The sequence below is a fragment of the Paralichthys olivaceus genome, chromosome 8 (genome assembly GCF_024713975.1).
Source record: "Paralichthys olivaceus isolate ysfri-2021 chromosome 8, ASM2471397v2, whole genome shotgun sequence".
Taxonomy (NCBI): Eukaryota; Metazoa; Chordata; class Actinopteri; order Pleuronectiformes; family Paralichthyidae; genus Paralichthys; species Paralichthys olivaceus.
The window spans coordinates 14,182,484-14,204,626 of record NC_091100.1 but is presented as its reverse complement, the minus strand read 5'-3'; the positions used below and the strand labels follow the sequence as shown (position 1 = coordinate 14,204,626).

At 42.7% G+C, this 22,143-nt stretch overlaps 1 protein-coding gene across 32 annotated transcripts in view; it reads left to right on the top strand.

Moving 5' to 3' along the window:
* nfixa (nuclear factor I/Xa) overlaps positions 1-22,143 on the top strand; it is a 107,272-nt gene that overhangs the window by 71,050 nt on the left and 14,079 nt on the right. For 9 of the 32 annotated variants that reach the window (XM_020084182.2, XM_069530940.1, XM_069530932.1 and 6 more), the window contains 7 exons: positions 15,031-15,093; positions 15,417-15,491; positions 15,711-15,843; positions 16,325-16,360; positions 16,745-16,869; positions 17,771-17,845; positions 21,887-22,015. In XM_020084182.2, coding sequence (XP_019939741.1) covers positions 15,031-15,093; positions 15,417-15,491; positions 15,711-15,843; positions 16,325-16,360; positions 16,745-16,869; positions 17,771-17,845; positions 21,887-22,015 — 636 coding nt within the window. The remainder of the gene's footprint in view (positions 1-15,030; positions 15,094-15,416; positions 15,492-15,710; positions 15,844-16,324; positions 16,361-16,744; positions 16,870-17,770; positions 17,846-21,886; positions 22,016-22,143) is intronic. The other 23 variants (XM_020084186.2, XM_069530942.1, XM_069530944.1 and 20 more) reach the window with 7 other exon arrangements.

The window sequence follows — 22,143 nt, the reverse complement described above, 5'->3', positions numbered from 1 at the left end:
ATCAACATCCCTTTGTCAGGTGCCTGTTGCTTTGTGTTCCTCCTTTTTTGAAGACCAGCCCTGCACTTGGAACCAAGTGAACTATAGTGGAAAAGCCTGAAGTCTATATTTTCCTTCCTGGCTCTTTGCTGTCTTTCCTTACAAATCTCGACCCACCTCATCCCTACCATTTTTTTTTCATTTTGGCAGAACTTGCTTGCCTGCCCCCCTCTTTCACCCTCCCCATATAGCTCCTTCCTCCACTCTTTTCTTCCTTGCTTGCTCAGTCTTTAAATTTTCCTGAACCCAGGGACCCCGTCTGTTACGTAAATGGGTTAAACACAGACACACATGTGCTCACATACTGTATGTACACACACATGCCTGCACATACAAACCCTCTTTTCACCACACACACACACACACACACACACACACACACACACACACACACACACGAGTGCTATAGGGCCAAACTTGGCTTTGCAGCTTTTGGCAGCCGCTCAACTCTCTCTCGGTCTCCACTATCGCTCGCTAGCTGATGCAGTGTTTACATGAGCTGCCAGTCACAACCAAATCAAAAGCTTTTCCCTCTGAGCTAAGAACAGTTGGGGGCCGAGGAGGTATGCTGTTGTGAGTGGGTATGTTAATACTGATTTGACTGTAGCCATTTTGGCGGCTGAATGTAGCTGATTGTGTCAGTGCTGCTGCTCTGCATCTACTCAACCTTAGTTATGTCAGGTCCTCTTCATAGTGGAGGTGCATAATGACTCTTGACACGTTTTGAAAATACTCCACGCTGATTGCAGGTACTTAGATTTTTTTTTTCTCATGATCAAAATAGCAGTGCAGAGTGGGAAATCTTCAATGGCTTCAGCAACGTGAAAAAGTTGTTGATTTCAGTAGCTCATCATTGATTAATGAGTTTTTTTTTTTATCTTGGTCATTTTACATCTGCTCATGACAACACATCTATTCATGCTCAGAATAAACCCTGTGAACCCTAGGGTACGTAAGCCTGTTATAAGGTTATATAACATATTATAGTGGCTGCACCAGGCATTACATCACTGGTGAGATTACTGGGGATCAGGTCTGCTCCCACACAACCTCTGCCCCAGTATACACACACATCACTTCCCTTTTTATATCTGCATATAGGCCTAATGTTGATAATAGCTCATATGTCTGTTAACTGAATTTACCTAATTTTGGAATGAGAGTAATAAACAGTGGAATTAAAGTTGTGTTTGGGTTAACGTTCTTGTGTCAAAATATCAGGTATCAGACGATCAGGTTTGTCTTTGGGAAGGCCTCACCTGTATATTTTGGCAGGATGTGGCTTTGACGGTACATAAAATTCAATTGGTGTGGGACCTAGTCTGAAGCAAAGCAAAGCACTATTTATATGGATTAACTATACAGCACAGTGAAATACCGTGGTCCAGTTGCCATGTGGTCAGTCAGATATTTTGTGTGTGTCTGTAGCTTAGCTGGGGCCAAGTACAGGGATGATGTGTGGAGTGATTGCGATAAGGAGGTGAATTAGATTTAGAATTGGAATTAGTGCAGAGACGTTAAGCGGGATGGGCTTACAGGCTAAGCGTTACGAGGTGGTGGGCAGACGTGATCCTTACATAAATGCAAAAGCGCACACACACATACACACAGGAAGATCAATCAATAGATCTGTGCTTATCTGATCTGATTTGATGGAGGTGTAGCTAGACGACTAGTGAAAAGGAAAGGGGGGGGGGGGGTGAATGAGGAGAACAGACAGAAGTAGAGAGTTAGTGTGTGTTGTTTGCAGTTTTGTGTTGTGTAGGTACACACATGCTTTGTCTAAGATCCAACTCTTAAAACACTGTAGGCCTCTGTTGTCTGGCAGAAGCCTTGGAGTTGCCTGCTGTCTTCTGCCCAGACTGAATGCGAGACAGAAGGTGACAAAAGGTCATAAGAAGAAAACAGGTCTGTGTACTAGTCATGGACACAAATCTCAGGTGTGTTTCATCTTCCCCCTCTTTTCGCCATCTCTCTCAGACACACATTGACCATATGTGGCAGCGATGTGGCTCCCCAGTGAGTTCCTATACCGCCAGGCAGATGGTGGTCTGCTTTATCGCACATCTACGTCCTGATTGATTTATCTACTTGTCTGTGTTGGTGCCATCACTTGTTTGTTCGGACTCCAAGCTGTTCTGATCTATCCTAGCAGTGAAGGTCTATCCTACCACTATTGCCATTTGTTGAATTAGCCTATTGACATTGTTTGTGCGTTGTTTTTTAATTGTCTTTCCCGTAGAGTTTTAAAGTAATTTTTAAGTATGTTCAATTCCCTCCTCAATTAGCAATCCTCTCTTTCATCTAATTTCTACTGGCAAGTACAGTTCCCGTTCGAAAAATTCCTTTGGAATGGGTTGTTTGCTTGGCCGGTGATAATGCAGGTTGGAGCTTTCTTTTTGAAATTGTAGAAGTGACCTGCAGTAATTGAACCACCACAAATACACATCCAAATCACACCAAATTCTTGACTGGACTCCCTTGGGCCCTAAACAATACACATGCCAACTGTGACGCCATTCCACATCAGCATATGCTGTACATGTGCGTATGAGTACCCTACCATCACCCATCTCTCTCTGAATGATTTTGTTATTGGCGATCTAGTTCTTTTTACCCTTTTTTTAATGGTGTTTTCATCAACACCTGTGTTTGGGTGTGTAGTTATGAGGCATTTCCTGGTTGAATGTTTTGCGAATGATCCTGCCAGCTGTTCATTCATAGACCGGTTTCTTTCCTTTTTTTCTACACCCATCCAAACTTTGGAAATTAACCCCTGTTAGCTGCGCTGGTGGCCATCAGCTGCATCGAAAATCAACTCCAAAGACACAGACACATCCTCGCAGGGCCACCCCCGTTCATGATACTGACTACTGGGTTTACTTCAGGCTGACCATCGCGCCTGGCTCCAGCTTCCTCACATGACCTCACCCTTCGCCTCGTGGCACTCTCTCCATCTGCCCTTAACAGGCCACACAATGGACAAAGAGTGACTCAAGAGTGTATGTGCTTATGTGAAAGCCTTTGAATATGACCAAGCAACTTGACAGTCATTCATCTTTTACATTATATTGTTTGGTTGAGCCAGATATCTTCCTCTCTTCTCCATTGCACGCAGCAGCCAACACAAATGCATATAGACATGGCACAAAATAAGTAAGCATCAGCCCTTCTCTACCTTGACAAACTTTGCTTTCATTTGCTCATGCGATCTGACTTCATAGCTATGATTGGCCAATGTGCACCCACACCCCTGTGTACACTCAAACACACTCACACACACACAGGCATAAGGACGTTCAAACACACTGTTTGCTCTACTTCCTGCGTTGAGCCGTCTGGCTGGCATCATCTCCAGCTACAGTGCCAAAGGGTCAAAGGTGACTACCACTTGGCAGAGCAAGCTCCATGTCCTTCCGCTCCTCTGTGGGCATGTGCCTTTCTCTGTGTGTGTGTGTGTGTGTGCGTGTGCGTGTGTGTTATCAATGTGACAGCATGGCCTCTTTGATCAAGCTTGCTCTCTTGGAGTTTTCTTCTATGTATATATACAATATACTATACACAGCCTTTATATGGTTTTACTCTCCCCCTCTTCTTGCCAGCAGCTTCTTTCCTCTTTTCCTGCTAGCATCCCTGCTCCTCCTTTTCTTTTGATTCCCTCCCTCCCATCTCCCACAGCCCTCTTACTTTCTGCCTCCCACCCTCCCTCTGTCCTCTTGGCACGGATTGACAGGATTGAGTCACTTGGATTGTCTGCACTTCACAGTAAGACACACATTGTGTCAGTGTCCAGCCCACTGAGTACTGCACTGTATGTGCAACCCAGCAGGGAACAACACTGTCCAATACCCTCTGTACATACCTGCCTGTGTCATTGTGGAACCTGATGAACGCAAGAGCCACAGACTTGAACACAGTCTTTATATGTTTACACTTTATTAAAATGACACAGATCCAAGATAAATTACTTTTGATAAATTACTTTATTCATATTGTACCGAAAAGTTTTTTTCCAACTTAAAAACATTTTGATTATGACTTTTCTACATTCCCAGCAGAACAATCATTATTTTCAAATTCATTCCAATGGATGGATTCTCTCTGTACTTTAATCATCTCAGCTCTCATGGGCAAAGAACTTACGAGTTCCTCTGTAATTGGGTCTCTTGCTTTGCAGTTCAGCACATCCACCCAACTGACTTATTGAGGTATTGTTATGTTCATAAAGTGGCACATTTGTTCAGAATTTTCATTGAAGTGTTCCTCGGGAGAAAAAGACTTGGCTGTAGGAAGAATGTTTGTTATCACTGTTATCTCAGTGGTGCTTTTGGAGGAGTTGGCAACCTTGCTCAGTATCACTTTGTGGGTGTGTTTGCGTTTGTATGTGTCTGTGTTGAGGATGTTTTCTAACTCTTATCAATGTGTCCTTGGCTGTGCAAGTGCACTAGCCTTCCATTAGTGTAATTTACTTTGTTTTATGTATCTTGTAAAGAAATGCAGAGAGCTGGGGAGATACGTGAGCAAAAGTTAGTACCAGAGTAAGAGTCCAGTAATTGAATGTCAAAAAATTGAATGTTGAATAGGGCAGGACGTATGTGGCCAGAAAGCAAAAGTTGTTTAAAATTTAAATAAAAGCTACTTTGGAACCAGATTGATAACTACCAGTAAAGAGAAAATTAAAGGTAGAAAAAGAAAAATGGAGAGAATGACAGTTGTAGCGCTACAACATGGAAGAGGCTTACCTTAAAACACCCCTCTGCTGGCCAGACAGGAAGTGTATGTAACAGCCTCAGCACAAAGACCCACAGTGTGTATCTGGGCCACAGGAAGAGGGACCGAGGGAGGAGAAATCCAAGTCTCAACACAGGCCTTCCCTCGCTTCGCACTTTCACAGTTCTGTATTATACTTTCTTTTCAACATTTGCAAAGCTGTGCCCAACTGCAAGTCTCTCAAGCTTTTTTTCTGTCTTTAATATTTTTCCATGGTATACCCTTGACCTGTCTCAAAAGTTTATCTGTAAAAGATACTGCAAATCATAACTCTAATGTACTGTCCTATCTGCTGTCCCTCATACTTTTTCCCAGACTCCACGTGTTTCTTTTCTTTTTGCTCGGTTATTGCAAATTGTTTTTAATTGCTGTTTTCCTTCCATGCTTTTTTTCTTTTTCTGACAGAACTGTACTCTTTTGCAAATTTACATTCCCTCAGTTTCCATATCTTTGCACTTTATGGTTGGTTCACGCCTCTCTAACTGCCTCTTTGTCTTAATAGCGCTCAGCTATTGCGAAGTGTAGGGCATTTTGATTTGCAACACTTTCTTTTGAGCATAATGGTGTGTACACTATGTGTTGGATTCTGATATCTGAGGGCAGAATTGCAGAAGGGATAAGCTCCTACTCACATCTCAATAATATTCACAGCTCCATATTTCACTTTGATTTTTATTCACATCACATCTCTCTCCCTTTTCATCTCTTTGTCTGCCTTTCTCTGCGCTCCTGGCCTGCTTCTCTCTACAGTCTAGAGAGTGAAGTCTGAGCTAGCTGAGACGCTTGGCCCAAGGCCTTGTTGCTTTATTTGCATTTCACCATGCTCTCTGTGTGCCAGGAAAAGGCCACCTTGTGGTGATAACCCTCTACTGCAGCAAGCCCTTAAGCCAGTGTGTGTCTGTGTCTTATGAAAGCAGTGTTGGTAGCGGATAGAGTAAGAGTGCCCCCCCCATTGCTCCCCCCTTCTTCCTCCTTCCTCCTCACTCCCCTGTGTTCCCCATCTCTTTCCCCTTCCGGCCTTTGTGCAGCTGTATTTATTTGGGCTGGAGCAGGGCTATGCAGAGACACTGGTCCTTAACACGCTGGGGCCCCCGCCTCGGTTGACTCCTTTAAGCTGACTAGAGATGGAGGTTGACAGGGTAATAATGCTGGTGTCAACACCACTTACAGGACAGTTATATCAGTATCAGCTCGGCGGGGGGACGTTCACACTCTGTTAGGCTGGGTCGTGAACCGTGCTGGGGGCCCCCTCAGCCCCACACACACACAAACACACATACACACACGAATCATGTTAGAGCCTCTGCTAATAAAGCAGCTGAAATGTGTATGCATGCAAAATACTCAAACAGTGCAGTTAAAACAGATTTATCAGCAAGGACACAAGGGAAACTTTTTTCCCAAATATCTGCTTTTTTATTACATCATTATGTGTAAGTGCATGAGCTAATTCCTCTGCTCATATTTAAGTACGTAATTTAAATTTAATCAGCTAATTCAGTAAAACTTGATATCAAAACCATTCTCTCGCTGCCATGTGTTAGCTCAAAGAATACAATTGTAGAGAATATGTACATCTTGTCTGATTAAGTAGGATTCTCACTCCTTGAAGTCTTGCCGTCCTTCTGGACTTTTTGAGAGGGTGTCCAAAAGCAAGACTCCGAAGCGGAACTCCGAAGCACAGAATCATATTTACACTTGATGATCCATGTTAATTATGGAACAGAGTTGTGTTGGAAGCCTCTGTGACCGCACTACATAGCAATGATCAGAGTAACCAAATGGAAAACTTGTGATTTCAAGGCTTTTTGTTTGAAAAGCTCCATATGCATTAAGGAAATTGGAACATGTTTAACACCATAGGATCATGTTTATGTTTTGCTTAGAGGTCCTGAATGAATTATAGGTTTGTTCATTTCCTTTCTGTCAAGTTTTTACAATATGTCTACATTAATTGCACGTAACGTATATTACCACCAAACAGAGAAAGCCCAAAGCATTGAGTGCTAATGTTTTTAAAGTGGAAAATAGATGGTTTCCCATTAAGCACTTTGCCAAATTCAGACTCATTATCACATATCAAAATCAAATTTTTAACTTTATGATATGAAACTATGGATCTTTTAATATCAATGTGGCAACAGCAGAGTTGTATATTGTAATTCATACATATAAGGGTAGATTTACACATCCTGTACTTCAGTTCACAATCTCATGGGAAGTTATTTTACACCCCTGAGCTTTTGGCATTTGGCTCACTTTAAATGCCACGAGTAAACGAGTTCAGCCTTGATGTACATAATATATAATTTTACTTTGAACTCTTTCAAAACAAAACTGTATTTTTTTTATTTGCCATTTTTACTGCACACAGTAATGAATGACTTAAAATTGGTGTAATTGGTATAACTTGGCTGAATCCAAGGGCTCTGTTTTAACGATCTAAACACATGGTCTAGCACAAGTACATTTTGGGGAGTCTAAATTCACTTTTGTTGGTTTAACAGTGGAAAAAAGGGCGCTGTGCCAGGCTCATGGTTCAAAAGGGTTACACTCAGTCTTTTTATTAATCATGGGTGTGTTTTGGGTGTAACATGCAATAAACCAATCAGAGTACCATCTCCCATTTCCTTTACAAGCCAGGTGTGCTTGCACTTTGGTGGACAGCTATTATAAGGGTAGATTTTCCAGGTAGTAAAAAAGAACGCTTCTCAGAAGAGGATAGTTTTGAGCAGACCATCTCTATGTGTAACAGGCAGCGTAACAAGCGTTGTTAATATAATAATATATAACAATATGATACTGCACACTGACTTCTTACCAGTTGGAAAAAAAGTGCAATTGCTTTCCAATAAATCAAGGTAGCAATGTACCAACAATGCACCTGACCACACCTTATTTTAAGACCACGATGCCTATATAAGGTGCTCAGGTGGTCACAGGTTTGTTTGAATTAACTAACGTGGGCATTGGACAGGAAAATCACAAGCATCAGTTTGAAACTAAGTAGATGAAGATAAGACTCTTGCGCCTTCCCGATTTAGTCCTCATTGAATTTACACACACTGTGATGTGTTTACCATCATCACATCAAGTCTACAAAGGCAGGATTCTGTAAGCAAATTGGTTCCACTTTTTTTGTGGAAAACGTTTGAAGCAACTACAATGTTGCTGTGATCACTGCCACACATTTTTCTGATCATATATCAGCACCTGTTGTCGCTTTTCCGCCTTTTTGCGTGGCACTTCCATTAAGGACTACAATAAGAAAAAGCATTTGATTCAGGGTGTGATTGAATGTTATTTCTGTCCTTCACAACTCAAGTGACAGTAATTAAATCAGTGAAGTCTGGTGAAGACTGCACCCCAAGATTACTCTTTGGAAGTCTGCAGAAAGTCTTCCTGTCCCTGCCCCTTGTGAACTTGATGGATTGTGGGTTTGGACAGACTTCAGCACTTCCCAGGAACACACCACCTAAGCCCATGAGTCTGTAAGTAGGGTGGACATTCAGCTCTTGGGTTTTCATGCTCTCACACTTGGAATTTCCCAAAATTGATTTTTATACACCTTTGGGTAGACTAATTTAATATAATCTACCCCGTTTGGGGATACTACTTCTGAGCCTACAGCCTATTTAGCCAGCTTTTATTGTAACAGCTTGGAAATACCCCGGTGACTTTACAAAGCCAACAACTTTGGATAAAACATATCTCAAGAAAGATTCAGGGACTCATATTTAGGAGGATCATAGAACCCACTGTTAGGTCCCAACCTAGAGATGGAGAAAATTCCAAAATACTGTGTAGCTGTGTCACACAGGTCCACAGTAATCTGCAGTGATGGAGCGAAGAGGTGATGGTGGGGGGGTAAGAGGATGAATGGAGACAGGGAGGGACAACGGGAAGGAGTGAGGGGGACAAAGAAGGAGGGGAGGTATGTATGGGCATCCAGCCAGTCACCCCCCCCCCCCCCCTACTATCGCCCACTACACTCATTCCCTGCAAGTTCATGCATACCCTCTGGACCCATAACCTCCTCCCTTTCCCTCTCCCACTTTACTTTGCTTCCTTTCCTATCCTCCATGCTCCCAGCCTTGTAATCCCCCTCCTCCTTCACTCTCTGCTCCTCCCTCCTTCCCTCCACCTCCCTCCTCTCTTCTCCTCTTCCTCTCCATCTCTCCCTTTCTTTCCATCCTCCCCTCATCTCTCAGCCTCCCTCTCTCCTGGGTCTTCTTGCTGTGGTGCGGAGCTGTTGGCAGAGCGTAGGCGCAGGCGGCACACAGACGGGAGCACAGATGGGCAGCAAGCTGCGCAGGGCGGCCAGGCACACCTGCTCCACACACACTCACACACACACACACTCACACACACAAACATACACACAAACACACACACACTCATACAGAGCCCATCTCTGCCACCTCGCCACACAGCCTGCCTGCCTGGCACAGTGATACAGGGATATAAGCACAAATACTGCACAAATACACACTGACACACATTCATACATACTGTACATGCATGCATACATTCATTTGTACATCCGTACGTACATGTTTGTGCATACAGATTTTAACATGCATACATGCAAGCACTGCACATGCCCATAACACACATAGGGCATAATTTCATCACATCATTTAAAAACATTTTATCTGATGTATTTTAGATTTTTTTTTAATTACTCTTTAAGATGACAAGAAACTCATAAGTTTTTACTTTTAATGGAATAAGCATTTGAAAAGGTCACATTCACACCACATGGGAATCTGGTTGACACAAAAGCATTATTGCACACACACACATATACCAAACAGTCACAAGGATAAAGACTTCTTAACACTGAAACAGAAATATACCCTTGTATGACACAGACTTAAATAATTAATAAATGAAACAGGAAAAATATACATAAATAAAAAGGGAAAAAAATAATAAAATAACGTCCAATAAAAGAACTGAGTGAACATCTGTGTGGGATAGCCGGGGGGATTAGGAGGGTTTGGAACATTTTAAGCGCATTAAGGATTAAAAAAAGGTCAGAATGTTTAGCAACATACCGATAAACCTCTTAAGCGAAACCCAATTGGGAGGCTGTACCACGTTATCCTGTGTTTTGGGGAGGAGAAGAGAGGAGAGGGGATCGAGGAGAAGGAGGGGGAGAGTGGAGTTGACATTTGTTCCAACAAGGAGGGGAATATGTGAACAGTCTGTGCGCATACATGTAGTTACACACGTGCTTGCACATATGGACACACACTGGTTTGGTGTGGCTACAGAGTACATTAGCTGACTTCTCGGTTCTTATGTTGATGATGTTAGGGATGTGCATGCCCGTACTGTACAGACTCAGATCACCAGCACTGTTGATGCATTGGAGAGTTCACTTCTTTTTGTGTTGACCTTTACTTTGGTTTTTATCCCATGTTTGTAATTGTAAATGACTGATGGAGGGTGTGTTGGCAGATTGCTTTAAAAAACTGGGTAACAGATCAGTTTGTCTTATCTGGCTCTAGATATAAACAGTGCTAAAGGTGATTGCAGAGAAAAGAGGAGAAACATGCAAGGAATAAATGGAAGAAGATGAGGTTGAGCTCGACAATGATTGTTGTAGTTGTGCAGATTTAGAACGGGTGTGCAGGCATTTCTAGAAGACCAGATTAGATAGTCACATGAAACAAAAAAAACATGATAAGGAGAAGCACAGATGGAATTGATGCAGAGGAAAGCCACAGAAATATGTGCTGTATGTATAAATATTTGTGAAAGGAAGAGAGAGACCACAGTGTGGGTGGGTGGGGGGGTACACTGCTGAATGTCAAGGCCATGATGACTGGGGGTATGTTGATTGTGGTGGGGTCGTGAGATTCGCCATGGAGCCTGTAGGGAACTACTGCAATCAGCAACCAATGATGGCCACCATCATTAATCTGCAGCCACAAAGAGCCATGGAAGTATGAAAGCAATCTCTCAGCACAAACTTACCACAAAAAGCCTTGAAGTCGCAACTTACCGTACTAAAGGACAAATGTATTGGCAAACATTTATCTTTCTTTGTTCGTTTATTAAAAATATAACACGTAGCAATTATTCATTAAAATGTCTAAAAGCGACTAGAACTCTGTTATGTATTTTGTTGACTTGCACTTACATCATCCATAGTCTTTCCAAACAATCCCAATTTTCCAATTTTATTCAAGGTTAAAAAACATTTAATTTTCAGTACTTTTAATTGCATCATATCCGCTTTGCCCGTCTCTGCGCACATTTTCGGGGCAAACAATGCATACAGAAGGAAAAACACTGTGAGCCAGTTAGCCAGTCTGTTTTTTCCTTCCACTATTACATACATTACCTCATCCATGAGTCCGCACCTGAGTTGCTTCAGGTATATTTCCATCTCCTATGGTGGTGAAGACAACAACTACCATGGGGTTCCATGCTGCTTGAGAGTCCCTTGTACACTTTGTATATCAACAGTGACTCATGTACAGAACCATGTAGTCAGTTTCGTCAATCCAGTGTCTTATATGTGCTGGTTACAATGATTATTTGGTTTTATTTGCAATGATTTTCAAACATAGTCGGATGCCAAACAAATGATTACACCTCCAACAGTTGTAAATGTGCTTCTTGATACATCATCAGGCCAAACTCTTTTTTTTTTTTTTATCCATGTAGTTGCTTTTAATTCACTGGCTGGAGGGTGGCTACATGTTTGAGGTTAGAGAGGAGGTTGCTGGCGGTGGAGGTGGAGGGGCTTCCGGAGGGGGGGCTGCAGGACTATGATTGGGCTTGCTGAAGGGAGGGCTTTGGGGGGCTGTGGTGGGAAGATAAGGCGCTGGATGTGTGGTTAGGATGCTGGAGGGGGGGTTCTGCTGTTGTAGGCTGCAGCTGGCAAAGCGGCGATAATCAGCAACCAGACCTGCTGTCTTACCTCCCCTCCCACTGTATTACAGTCTCTACTGAACTGTATGATGCACTGTTGAACTCAACAGTGGCACTGATTTCCAATGTTTGATGTAGTGTTGTGTTGTAAGTGTTGGTTGGCTAAGGAGCTTGAGCTCATAAAAGTAGAGCCGGAGCCATTGAGCGCTTCAGTATGTAGCCAGGTCATCTCATTGTAAAGTTTCCATTACAGCTAGAGCTAAATAAACTCATTATTGAAGACAGCACAGAACATATGATCCCAACTTCTTCTCTTAAAATTGAAAGGAATTTAAAATAAAAAAATAGAAATTAATAAAAGTATCTGATGTTAATAGAAAGCACGTATACATCTGTGTTTTGACCAATCTGCTTCAGGGTGATGCCCATGGTAGAGGCAGTAGTATTTAAATGTGTGTTTTGTGTGCGTTACTTGTTTCCGCCATGGAGCATTACAGAGAGCAGCATGACCACAGGGGCAAAGCAAAATTTAATGCCATTGATTTGGAGGTGTTAGTGGAAGAGGCAAGCAAACATGTTAACACGAGCAGGAAAAACCTGTTCTCTCCGTCTTCTTCCTTGCCTTCTCATCCTCACCACAATAACTGCAGCCATCTAGTAGTACCAGCCCCGGCACAGACACCCAGGGAGCCATGCACAACTCCAACATGTGTCCGCTGACATTGTTTGTTTGTGTGTGTGTGTGTGTGTGTGTGTGTGTGTGTGTGTGTGTGTGTGTGTGTGGGGGTCTGGGTCTGGGTCTGGATCTGGCTGTCTGTATCAGTGGGAGAGAGAGAAGCGAGGGAGAAGTGAGCAGCGGAGTGTGTGTGTGTGCGCACGCTGTTCAGAATCGGAATCAGAATCAGAAGTACTTTATTAATCCCCGTAGGGAAATTAAAATTTACCTGTTACCTGTCCCTCAAGATCTGGGACTATTAAACAGAAGCTATGCAATTTTCTAATAGTAATCAACCGCTTATAGTGATGAATTTGGCCCAGGACAAACAATAATTGGTTAATCTGCCGCTATTTTCTATGAAACTGCTTCACTATGTCAGTCTCATCCATAAACATAAGGTCTCAGAAGACGTGTAAAGAAACGGTTTAAATTATGTATGGACAGAAGGCTCCAATTGTTTTCCGTATATTTATCTTCGGTTGAGCATAAAGAAAGACTGTTTTATTCAAGTGCACAAGAAAAAAATCTGGGTACATTTCTGTCCCTTCTGTATTGCTGATTTTCTTTTACATTCAGGAGCCACCAGGAACAGCGAACTTGTAACTACCTTTACATGCAAAATAAACATAAGTGAACATGAAGTGCTGCAAGTTTTTCTTCTTCCACCATATTGTGAGTGTGTGTGCATGCACGTTTTATCAAAGTAGGAAGCAGGCTTTGCTAAAGCACTGTAGAATCTTGTACCTTGAACCTCCATCTGTCAACTTACACTCTCTTGAAGTTTTGCGAAGCTTTGTGGCAGCAAATCGTCCTCTGCATCTCACACACTAACACTATGAGATACACATCTCTCAAGCATACTGCACATACAGTAAGGTGGCTGTATATCCAACCAGTGCAACGTATGGTGTGGGAAATAGACTGTTTACAATATTGTAGAGCCCTGTGGTGAAATACTACACGCCAGTAAAAAGTTCATTGAAGTCAGGTTGTTTTCTCAACAGCTTTCATTGGCCATCATATATGTTTACTCTGAGTGTGTGTACCTTAGTGTTTGTCAACGCATGTGTGTGTGTGTGTTTGAATATGTCTGGGTGCGTGAACGGTGGGGGCACAGCCTCGTATGTTTGGAGTGAGTGCCGTCAGTTAGCTGGAATGTGGCGCTACCGCCAATGCTAAGATGGCTGCCAAGCTCTAAGATGGCTGCCAGGATTACACCCAGCCAGTGAGAGACAGAAGTGTGAGAGATTCTGCATGCGAAGAGAAGGGAAAAAGAAACTCTCTTTCATTTCTGGTCTCTTTCTTTCTTTCATTCTCACTCTGGTCTGTCTCGCTCTTCTCTCTGTGGATAAGCAGTGCTTCGTAGGCAGCGAGACAGGTCTGTTATTGTTTCTGCTCAGTAATCTGTGGCTTAGTGTGGCTGCAAGGCAAGTGCTGCTGGCAGGAGTCTGTGTGCTCTGTTATCACCTACAGCCTGCAGATAAACACCTCCTTTAGCTAGATAGCTAACTAGCTGCAGCCAAGCAAGGCCTGAATGGTTGGTCAATAGCATTAGCCTCTACACCAGCCCTGGAAATGGAGCACTGGCTCATTCGCCAACTCATACATGTGGTCACACAGGTTGAGGAAGTGCGGACAGCTGACAAGCATGTGTTATAAATTCATAATATGCATAGACTCATCTGACACATTTTCTTTATGGTCTGGACAAGAATGCACCCCGACTCTTCTCAGGACTCATGTTACAAAACGTCATCCTGCAGCCTCCTCTTTCTGCCTGTAGCTCCTCCAGGTCTAATTGTGGCCCTTTGTTGCCAAGACTTGGCATGTTTGTGTCAGCTCTCGTGAGTGAAGCCCCAGTGCTTTCTTAGACAAGTAAGAATAGGTGTGTATGTGTGTGTGTGTGAATGTTATCGCACTTGATCCAAAGCGGAAGAGTTTTGCCTCAAGTTTTAGATACCCTGCATGAAATCCGTTGGAAATTGGCGCGCGAGTGTGTGTGTGTGTGTATATATATATATATATATGTTTCTGCATTCCTACATTCACGTGTGTGTCCAACAAAGGATTATAACATGTATTAAAGTATGAAACGACAATTAGACAGAGAAAAACAGATTGAGAGAAAGTGTGTGTGCGTGTGTTTGTGTGTGTTTGTGCATGTGCGTGTCTGTGTGTGTGTAAGTGTAAGGTGTTCTGTTTATGCAGACTAAATCCCTACCAGCAAGAAGGTATTAAATGGGATTAGGGTTGAGGGATATGATTGCGTGGTTAGATACTAAATAGCATAGCAGCACACTGTAAGTCATTGCACCTTAAGTCAGGAGGGACAAAGGGAGATAAGAGAAAAAAATACAAGACTGCCACACAAACATATTTGAATTTACACATACACGTACAAGATGTATACCATAACCCAGCACATGCTGCAAGTTCCTCTTATTTCTTTTCACACCTCAAATATCACAGTCCTGGCATCATGGATACATAGCTGTGATTCATCAAGACTTACACTTACCAGTATGTTTTTCATTACGTTTTTTTTTAGCATTCAAAGCAGATCCTAACCATTTGTCTTTCTCCACCCCCTCCTCCCTGTTTCTGTTTCTGTGCAGAATCCGGACAATCAGACAGCTCTAGCCAACAGGGGGACACAGACATTAAACCACCGCCCAATGGTATGTACACACACACAAACACACACACACACACACACACACACACACACATCCAAACACTGTCGAATCAGCACACTGGAATTGATTTCATCATGATTACCAGTCCTAACATATTCCAATTATAGCTCCAATTAGCAAACACACTCACACAGATGTTGATCCACAAATATAGTTGCAGATGGTCAGCCTCTCCAAAGGTTTTGATTTTCAGCGTTTCTTCCAATTTGTTTTTCAAACACAATTCCATGAATTTGTTATGTTTTTATGTTTTTTTTCTCCCTCTGAAGCTTCTGTGTGTCCTGATCACATCCTTGTCTGTACAGGGCACCTGAGTTTCCAGGACTGCTTCGTCACCTCAGGGGTGTGGAACGTGGCAGAGCTGGTCAGAGTGTCACAGAGTAAGTAGTTCAAACACAGCACGCAGAGGTGTAGGAAGTTTCCTGATTTTAACAAAACAACAACTTAACAGCTTGATTTGATGTTTACTGACTGCACCCAGTGGTATCCACTGTATCCAATATAACTGGATGATGATTATCCTACTTTAAAATTTTTTGGAATAAATCTGCCATTATTATATCAACTCATCCACTTTCTTTTATTGATCTCCCTGTTAGCTCCTGTAGCCACAGCGTCAGGTCCTAACTTCTCACTGGCTGACCTGGACAGCAGCCCTAGCTACTACAACATCAACTCTGGGGCAGCTCTGGCTCTGGGGCGCCGTTCCCTCACCTCCCCTCCCTCCACCAGGTACACATTTTGAGCTATAATTCCATACTGACAAACAGTAGTTTGCAGGTGTATACTGCTCAGGAAGCACCAGTGACCATTATACAAGTCCAGCTGTTTGGCATTAGAAGAGTCCCCGGTGGGCGAAGCCACCATGTGGCTTTAGCAGTGCTGCCCTGGCATGTGAGGGAAGTGTGATGTCACATTAAAGTCTGCCAACGGTATATCACTTCTTCTTGCAGGAATGACTTTACTGGCAAGTAGTACGCCATTTCATTGAGGTTTCTTGCTGTGAAAGATGTTTAATACTATAGCCTATTTCCACGCTTGGAATCTCTCCTAAATCTTTTTACTGTATATATGTGTGCGTCTCTCTCTGTGTTAGCTGTTCTTCTTTTCATGTGATGTGTGATAGAAATTTCTGCCTTTTTCCTCTTTTGTGTCTTTCTTAACTTGTCTCTTTCTTTCCTCTTACCTCTATCAAATGCTGCGGTCACTTTAGGTCTGAGGTGGAGTTGTACGCAAACCTTCCACGGAGGTAGTTATCAACACCTACAAAGACACAAACGAATGAGACACATGCACAGAAAAACATACACACACACATAGAGGCCTACTGTTATTTGCTGTCTATACCTTCTAACTTTTCTTTCTGTTTCCTCCTTTTTCATTCCTGCTTATCTCATTTCTTGTCCTTTATGTCAATCCTGCTCCAAGGCTTTGTTAACGTATTATTGTTTCCAACAAGATGCAAAAGTTCAAGCCGTTTAAAATTTTAATTTAATTAACACATGTTGATGTGATTAACTTTTACTTATCGTGTTTGCAAAGTATTTTATCTTTGATCCAAACATTCTCTGCCCAAATGTATTTCAAAAATCTTTTCTCCGATTTGCTCTCTCTTCCCTACCCATGCCCTCAGCTCCAAGAGGAAGTCATTAGATGACAGTGAGCTGGAGAGCCCCACAGATGATGTTTTCTACCCTGGACGCTCACCTGCCGCCAGCTCATCCCAGTCCAGCGCGTGGCCAAATGACATGGATGCAGGTACCACCCCACCCTCCCCAATATCCCACCCCACATCTGTCACCCACTAAGCAAGCATCAAGAAGCTTTTTCACAAAGACGACAATAATGCCTCAATCTGACTTGTCTCAATCACTTACAATAACTTCACTGCGACATGCACAGACCTGAACACTTCCCTTTGCCTCAATCTGACAATCCTACAACTTGGAGCAATAGCAGTACCTATTTAAACGTATACTAACAAACTGATAATTTGTCAAGAAAAAAACAAACATTAAGGATTACTTAATTTATCTAATATTGAATTCTTTGACCATAACTGACTTGGCTCTAGTGGTCACAGTGTCTCATCAGAGCAACATGAATAAAAGCTAGTGAAACTAAAATCTTTAGAAGAAGAAGTTTAAATAAAAATACATTATTACATTAATATAATATAATTAATATGCTTATATTTAAACATGTATATATGTTGACCTATATAGTATACATATAGTTTAAAACTACATGATTTTATCAGATTTTTCACAGTCTGACCAAGACATCTTTAGTGCCACCGTGTTTTGGTAGTAGCCTCTACCTCTGTGATTCCACTTTGGACATTACCCCCTTCTTTCTATTTTATTTATTCCCCCAAAAAGCCAATAATTCCCAAGAAAAAACCCTCTCTCTTGCTCACTTCACTTTCGTCCAAATCTCAAGGCTTAATATTTCTTTACCCTCACCTTTAAAGCCATAGTCACCAATAGAGTTTACCTGATTTTGTGTCAGTCATCTGCCATTTATAACCCCATCATACACAAATGTTCACTCTTACTTTCTCCCTTTCTCTCTCTCTCTCCCGATCTCTCTCTCTTTCTCTCTCTCTCTCTCTCTCCCTCTCTCTCTCATTGTTAACAATACCCTTCTCCACTTTCAGTGCAGCACCATTTGGCGAGTGTGCAGGAGAGGAAGATAAAACATGAAAACGATGGCGTGCAGTTTCCTTACCATGGTTAGAACAATATTGATTACACTCAAATATATTTGCTATTTACCAGCCTTTATGTAGCTCAGTCATTCCTCTGTGTATGTGTGTTTATATACTGATATATATATATAATACTTATACCTATACATTATACATACGTCAGTGCTTGTGTTTGAAAGTGAATTTTATGAATGTCTGTGGTAAAGACAAAGATGCCATACACAAAAATGTAACTTCTAACTACATTAGAAGTTACATTAGAATTACTTTTGATATGCGCCAGCAGGGTTGTCAATGATTATTAATTTCAGTCTTTACCATTTACTGTTTGAAACATGGCTACAATTTGCTAACAAGATGAAGTCAGTCCTCCCAGCAGATGACACACATGCATATACACAGTACATACACAGTACATACACAGTACATACACAGACACCACGCCACACACACAGCGACTCACACACCTCCAACTCCCCCACCTCATATGCAGGCGTTCACACATTGAAACACAAATGCTTATCATGCTCCCCACCCCTGCAGGTGTTCAGGTGCCTGCTTTGCCGCTATTCCTCTTTCGCTTCATCCCTCCCTTGCTTCAAATCCCCATTAAGACGCTTACCGTCTGTGGATCAGAGGTGTAAAACCCTTCCTCCTGCTCCCTAGCTCCCACTTCAACCCTCCATCCCTGTCTCCCTTCTGTCTAATTGAAAACGTGTACAGCAGGAAGGACCCAGGGGAGGAAGAAAACATGTCAAAGGATAGAGGGAGGAGAGAGAAGCAGAATGCTGGAAAGTGGATGGGAGGTGAGCGAGGGAAGAGAGGAGAGGACTTACATGGTGATAGCTAATGAGAGAGAAGGTTTGTCAGGATGTGAACTGAGGGAGCCAAGAGCCCTGGTTAGGTCTTGCCCCAGTCTACTCTCACTGGAAACTCAGCGGCTGCTCTCCTGCTCCTGCTCCACTTAGCTGTAAATGTAATTAAGAGGCTGCTCATCAGAGCCTCAACAGAGGCTGCTACACGCCTTAGCGCACCAGAGAGCCTCGCCTCCCATCTTGTTACTGTCTCTCGCTCTCCCTCTCTGTGTATGTGCACCACCCTCTTACTCTCCGAAGTGCAGCACATAGCCTTGTACACCTCCTAATGAGTTTGGCAAATAGCGGGGTAGAATAGCATGCAAATCTGGACCCTCTACCAATTAATTTACAGAATCCAAGTGAAAAATTAGGAAGCCAAAACGTTTTGTAATTATCAGCCTGTTTTTTTAATTTCGTGTGGGTTTAGAAATAATTTTAAACAGTAGCTAGAACAAAACATATTTCACACTTGAGAAACCAAGGCATAAAGGAGACACTGATGGGAATGGCAGAACAAAGATGAAGCGAGTAGAGAATGTGTGATTTTTCGTACAGTGTGTATCCAATTTTCCAAAAGATCCCACCTGCCACAGGCAAAACTCACCTGGGAATTCCTGTCCAGGTTGGGGGTACGTAAACAAGAGAGAGCACACACATACACACACAAACAGACACTTATGAACAATCGAAGGGGTGTCCAAGAAAGCAGAAAACACACAGGTGTGCCTCACCGTCTGCCCACTGCACCATCTACTCCCACTGGCTCCCTCCATAACCAATAGTACACACACACACGTATGAAGATGCATTCATACATATACATCACACAAACATGGTTACATTCAGATACACTCATGATAGATTTTTATACACACTCACAGACACACACACAGGCACAGCTGAAGCATGGTCCCAGATGGTGTTTCCGTGTGTGTGTAGCCTTGGGATCCGTGAGGATGCTGGAGACATCTGCTCCACAGGGCCTAGAAGAGGGGAGGGGGGAGGTTAGTGGAGGCAAACAAAACAACCATGATTTCACATTAGTCCCGATGATTGTGAAATTTCTCCTGAGAAACCAGAGACTTGTGGTGGTGAGGGCCTTGTTTGGTGCTTTGAGTTAAATGTTACAGGCCCCTGGAGGAACACGGCTGGAAGTACATATGTGCTTTAAATCACTGGAGAGGAGAGAATTCCCTGACTTTGCTTCACTTGTTTTAGTCACTATCTCCTGTCTTTTCCAAGTGTGTGTGTGTGTCTCTGCCTCTGTGTGTGCTTCAGAGGCGCATCTGGTGGCAGGCCTGTTAGTGCAAAGAGACAGAAGGGTCATCATGGGAGCGCTTGATTGGTTGCCAGTGAAATACTAAGGCTTTGCCAGGAGAGGAAACAGTGCAGTTGTGGCACACACACACACACACACACGCACACAAACACACAAATACACACATAAACCAGATCAGACCATTGCAGACTTTCTGAAAAATGTTCCTTAATGTTACCTCAGTGTATTCTGTTGTCAGTCTTCATCTGATCGTCTCTGTGTTTTCTGGCTCAGATTTTTATACCTGTCTTTTTGAGGTTAACTTCCAGATGAAAAGCACATAACTACCCCTTCAACACCATAACTCCTTCATCTATATGGTTCTGATTTATTCTAAATCATATTCTTCCTCAGCTCTCCCCTCTAGGTGCTTTTCCTTGTTCTCTGTAGACTGCTTATTTCCAGTGACGGTGTCATAGCAATCACTGCTAACGATTGGTGTCATAAGTGGGATCGGGGTTGTGTTCATGCTTGGAATTTGTCTGACAGTACAATACGCCCCCAGACTCCCGCTATAGTGGGGGGAGGAAGAGAAAAAAAAGAAATATATGTCTGCTAAAGACATAAATGGTTCACACATATTCACTCCCACCTGCTTGAGACTTAACTCTTTCACACAGGGAGGGATGGTTTTACACGCCCCCACACTCCCATAGACTTTCACACGTCTCCAGCTGGAGAACTGAGGAGGAATCGTATTTAATGCCTTTTTTGATGCGGAGGGGCCACAGAAATAGACTACAAAACAACAGTCTAAAAAAAGTTAAAATCGAAGCATTATCACATTAGTCACTCAGGAAGATTAGAAGAAAACTTGCTGAGGAAGAAACGTGTGTTTGTTTCATCAGTTAAATGTGGTGGTGTGGTGCTATGGGCCTTTTGTTTTTTTTGTGATGGAACATGTGCTTTTGCTTTCGAGTGTGTTCAGACATCGTGTGCGTGAGTGTGTGCGAGCGAGAGATAATAACCATATTTAACATCTTATGACATTCCAATTTCATACATGTCGTCAGAGCAACGCACTGAAAAGCAAGACACTACTGCATTTTTCACAGGTTCTGCTTTGCTCTCTCGCTCCTTCGCATATTTTCATGTCTCCCACGTTCTTCTCGCCTCCTTCTCTCACTCTCTCTCTCTCCCTCTGTCTGCTCTCTCTGTCCGTCTGCTTGTCTTTCGCACTCAACAGCTGCCGTGTTCATACTGTACAGTGTGCTATTTCTGAATGAAGCCTTCTTCTCGTGCAGCCAGCCCGTGAGCTTCGCTGAAGCCCAACCACAATTAGCTGACTGTGGCTATATGGTGGCCATGCTTGTAGACAGAGAGAGAGACTGAAGTTGGCACCTTGAAAAGAAGAGAGAAATGGAGAGACAGAGATGAGACAGAAAAACATACAGTGGCACATCAGAGTTTATAATAGCTACAGATGTGCTTTGGCTCCGAAACAAAGAACAGATTCAGATTGGCTTCAGCTGTTTTTCATCTTTTTATTTAGAAGACAGAGACTCAGGCTAAGATTGATTGCTCATGGGAACCGTATAGTATTATCTCTGAATAAGTTATTACAGATTAGGAGCAGCAAAACCCCATGATTACGATCAAGATTTGTTGGGTTTCTCTAAACGACTCATTGATTCTGTCGGGAGTGAATGACCAACCACCAAGGAAAGGAAGCAATGCACTGCCATCAACCAGTGAAGAAATTAAAGCAATCTAATCATAAACTCATGATTGTTCAAGTCCCCTTCAATAAGAATGAAAGAAATAATCTTTTTTTTAGTGTAGCCAATTAAGTAAGCAACATTTTATTGATTAAAACCACCTCTCTCTTTTCCTCCCTCTCCCCCCTATTTTTTTTTTTTTTTTTTTTGTTGATCCCATTTTTTTCGCCAGGACTGTCCTCGCCTGGTTCACTTAAGAAGCCGGGGAAGTTTGATTTCAGCGCCCTGACTTCCCAGACGAGGTCCCCCCGCATGGCGTACACACACCACCCGCTGCCCGTGCTGGCAGGAGTGAGACCAGGTGAGAGCCCTGCCATGAACCCAACAACCCCAACCCCCCCACTTTTATAATCTGAAAAAGAGAGAGAAGGAAAGGGAGTATCAAACTTGTTCCTAGATTTGCCATATTTATTCCTGAAAACGTCCCTG